Source organism: Austrofundulus limnaeus, unplaced genomic scaffold (genome assembly GCF_001266775.1).
Source record: "Austrofundulus limnaeus strain Quisiro unplaced genomic scaffold, Austrofundulus_limnaeus-1.0 Scaffold1172, whole genome shotgun sequence".
Lineage (NCBI taxonomy): Eukaryota > Metazoa > Chordata > Actinopteri > Cyprinodontiformes > Rivulidae > Austrofundulus > Austrofundulus limnaeus.
This window is the reverse complement of record NW_013953574.1, coordinates 68,738-72,731: the sequence shown is the minus strand read 5'-3', so window position 1 is coordinate 72,731 and position 3,994 is coordinate 68,738. Positions and strand designations below refer to the sequence as shown.

At 55.0% G+C, this 3,994-nt stretch overlaps 1 protein-coding gene across 5 annotated transcripts in view; it reads left to right on the top strand.

Moving 5' to 3' along the window:
- atg16l1 (ATG16 autophagy related 16-like 1 (S. cerevisiae)) overlaps positions 1 to 3,994 on the top strand; it is a 16,924-nt gene that overhangs the window by 1,872 nt on the left and 11,058 nt on the right. For 2 of the 5 annotated variants that reach the window (XR_001312347.1, XM_014031066.1), the window contains exons 5-12: positions 43 to 116; positions 189 to 258; positions 688 to 869; positions 953 to 1,018; positions 1,099 to 1,185; positions 1,561 to 1,617; positions 1,697 to 1,802; positions 1,927 to 2,032. Coding sequence is in view for 4 of the 5 variants with exons in the window: in XM_014031066.1 (XP_013886520.1) it covers positions 43 to 116; positions 189 to 258; positions 688 to 869; positions 953 to 1,018; positions 1,099 to 1,185; positions 1,561 to 1,617; positions 1,697 to 1,802; positions 1,927 to 2,032 (748 nt within the window). In the remaining variant the exon portion in view is untranslated. The remainder of the gene's footprint in view (positions 1 to 42; positions 117 to 188; positions 259 to 687; positions 870 to 952; positions 1,019 to 1,098; positions 1,186 to 1,560; positions 1,618 to 1,696; positions 1,803 to 1,926; positions 2,033 to 3,994) is intronic. The other 3 variants (XM_014031069.1, XM_014031068.1, XM_014031067.1) reach the window with 3 other exon arrangements.

Below are 3,994 nucleotides of genomic sequence, written 5' to 3'. Positions count from 1 at the left end.
TGTGTGTGTGTGTGTGTGTGTGTGTGTGTGTGTGTTTTACAGCTGGCTCAGAGTGTGATTGAGCTCAACAACCAGATCCAGCAGAAGGACCGAGAGATCCAGAGTAACGAGGCCAGGTGAGACTACACACACACACACACACCTGAGCAAAGGTGATCACCTGCAGATTACCTGTGGTTCTGTTTCAGGATGTTGGAGTACCAGCAGCAGATCTCCAGCCTGGAGGGAGACTGCCGGGAGCTGAGGAACAGTCTTCAGGTACGTCCGCCTCACCTGGACCCTCAGGTGCTCTCACCTGATGAAGGTCAGTGATGAGGAGTAAAAGGTCTGATTTCCCACAATCCTCTGCTGCCTCTGGCTCCCAGCAGCTGCTCTCTGCTCCCATCATGCTCCAGTGATGCAGCCATGGGCCCAGCAGCTGCTGACACACAGGATGTGACATCACACAGGATGTGACATCACAGAGAGGCTGCTGTGAGAACCTGCAGCCTCTCTGTGATGATGATTGACATCCAACACAACCAATCAGCATGGAGCATAAAGAGGATTAGGAGGAGGAGGGAGCTGATCTCAAGTTTTCAACCTGAGACCTTCATCAGTTTTTAGCAGTCAGCTGACCTGATCATGTGACCGCAGAAACTTCCTGTGTGTGTTCACGTGAGCAGAGTAACTTCCTGTTCCCTGCAGGAGCTGGAGCAGGCCAATCAGACGCTGAAGGACGAGTATGACGCCCTGCAGATCACCTTCTCCGCTCTGGAGGAGAAACTGAGGAAGACCACGGAGGACAACCAGGAGCTGGTGTCCCGCTGGATGGCAGAGAAGGCTCAGGAGGCCAACCGACTGAACGCCGAGAACGAGAAGGACAGCAGGTGGGCGGAGCCTCAGTGGGAGCAGGTGGGCGGGGCGTCTGCTATGGGAGTCTCTGATGTGACGGCTGCTGTTTGTGTTCCAGGCGCCGACAGGCCAAGCTGCAGAAGGATTTAGCCGACGCCGCCAAAGAACCGCTGCCCATCGAGACGTCAGTGACTCCTCTGGGTTCTGTTTAATCTGGACCTGAGTCTGGGTCTGGGTCTGACTCGGTGTGTGTGTCCTCCTCAGGGACGACGACATTGAGGTGCTGGCTGAGGACGGAGGGAAGGGAGCAGGAGAGACCTCTCCCAACAGGCCGATGAACAGGACTCTCAGGTGAGTTCAGGTCTGGATGTTGCTCAGGTTGGTCCTGGATCAGTCCTGGATCGGTCCTGGGACCGATCCTATGTCAGACCTGAATCAGTCCTGGAATCGGTTCTGGATCATGAGATCGGTTCTGCACTATTATGGTATATGTCCTTGATCATCCTGGGGTTAACCTGAATCAGTCCTGGATTGGCTGTAGATCAGACCTGGAATCTGTCCTGGGATCGGACCTGGATCATCCTGGGATCTGTCCTGGGATTGGTCCTTGATCATCCTGGGATCGGACCTGCAACATCCTGTTGTTCAGTTCTTCATGTTGACTCAGGTCTTCCTCCTGAGTCCTTGTGGTCCTGCTGGTCCTGAACGTGTCCTTGTGTCTCACAGCAGGAAACAGTCTCAGCCTCCTGCTGGTCTRCTGGACTCCATCTCCAACATCTTCGGGTATGTGTCTGCTGGTCTCTTCAGGATCTACTTCAGCTCTTTGAAATTCTAATCTTTCTCAACTCTTGGTCTTCCTCAGCAGGCGTCGATCTACCAACTCCTTCAGCACGTCACCAGAGCCCACCGAGGCGCCGACAGGAGTGTGTGCAGAGGTCCGAGTGCCGTCCACAGCCCTGCATGTCTTTGTGAGTATTCAGTTGGTCCTCAGGTCCAGCACAGCTGCCGGTCTAACTGTGAGACCAGTTCCTCCACGGCTCTGAGGATTAGAGACGTCAGCTGGTCTGACCAGGTCTGTGTTTGTGTGGACAGGAAGCCCACGACGGGGAGGTGAACGCCGTGAGGTTCAGCCCTGGATCCCGCCTACTTGCAACGGGAGGGATGGACCGCAGGGTGAAGCTGTGGGAGGTGGTCGCAGGTGAGTGTTACACACACACACACACACACACACACACACACACACACACACACACCTTCCACTCTGATGAAGGTCAGTGATGAGGAGTAAAAGGTCTGATTTCCCACAATCCTCTGCTGCCTCTGGCTCCCAGCAGCTGCTCTCTGCTCCCATCATGCTCCAGTGATGCAGCCATGGGCCCAGCAGCTGCTGACACACAGGATGTGACATCACACAGGATGTGACATCACAGAGAGGCTGCTGTGAGAACCTGCAGCCTCTCTGTGATGATGATTGACATCCAACACAACCAATCAGCATGGAGCATAAAGAGGATTAGGAGGAGGAGGGAGCTGATCTCAAGTTTTCAACCTGAGACCTTCATCAGTTTTTAGCAGTCAGCTGACCTGATCATGTGACCGCAGAAACTTCCTGTGTGTGTTCACGTGAGCAGAGTAACTTCCTGTTCCCTGCAGGAGCTGGAGCAGGCCAATCAGACGCTGAAGGACGAGTATGACGCCCTGCAGATCACCTTCTCCGCTCTGGAGGAGAAACTGAGGAAGACCACGGAGGACAACCAGGAGCTGGTGTCCCGCTGGATGGCAGAGAAGGCTCAGGAGGCCAACCGACTGAACGCCGAGAACGAGAAGGACAGCAGGTGGGCGGAGCCTCAGTGGGAGCAGGTGGGCGGGGCGTCTGCTATGGGAGTCTCTGATGTGACGGCTGCTGTTTGTGTTCCAGGCGCCGACAGGCCAAGCTGCAGAAGGATTTAGCCGACGCCGCCAAAGAACCGCTGCCCATCGAGACGTCAGTGACTCCTCTGGGTTCTGTTTAATCTGGACCTGAGTCTGGGTCTGGGTCTGACTCTGGGTGTGTGTGTGTCCTCTTCAGGGACGATGACATTGAGGTGCTGGCTGAGGACGGAGGGAAGGGAGCAGGAGAGACCTCTCCCAACAGGCCGATGAACAGGACTCTCAGGTGAGTTCAGGTCTGGATGTTGCTCAGGTTGGTCCTGGATCAGTCCTGGATCGGTCCTGGGACCGATCCTATGTCAGACCTGAATCAGTCCTGGAATCGGTTCTGGATCATGAGATCGGTTCTGCACTATTATGGTATATGTCCTTGATCATCCTGGGGTTAACCTGAATCAGTCCTGGATTGGCTGTAGATCAGACCTGGAATCTGTCCTGGGATCGGACCTGGATCATCCTGGGATCTGTCCTGGGATTGGTCCTTGATCATCCTGGGATCGGACCTGCAACATCCTGTTGTTCAGTTCTTCATGTTGACTCAGGTCTTCCTCCTGAGTCCTTGTGGTCCTGCTGGTCCTGAACGTGTCCTTGTGTCTCACAGCAGGAAACAGTCTCAGCCTCCTGCTGGTCTRCTGGACTCCATCTCCAACATCTTCGGGTATGTGTCTGCTSGTCTCTTCAGGATCTACTTCAGCTCTTTGAAATTCTAATCTTTCTCAACTCTTGGTCTTCCTCAGCAGGCGTCGATCTACCAACTCCTTCAGCACGTCACCAGAGCCCACCGAGGCGCCGACAGGAGTGTGTGCAGAGGTCCGAGTGCCGTCCACAGCCCTGCATGTCTTTGTGAGTATTCAGTTGGTCCTCAGGTCCAGCACAGCTGCCGGTCTAACTGTGAGACCAGTTCCTCCACGGCTCTGAGGATTAGAGACGTCAGCTGGTCTGACCAGGTCTGTGTTTGTGTGGACAGGAAGCCCACGACGGGGAGGTGAACGCCGTGAGGTTCAGCCCTGGATCCCGCCTACTTGCAACGGGAGGGATGGACCGCAGGGTGAAGCTGTGGGAGGTGGTCGCAGGTGAGTGTTACACACACACACACACACACACACACACACACACACACACACACACCTTCCACTCTGATGAAGGTCAGTGATGAGGAGTAAAAGGTCTGATTTCCCACAATCCTCTGCTGCCTCTGGCTCCCAGCAGCTGCTCTCTGCTCCCATCATGC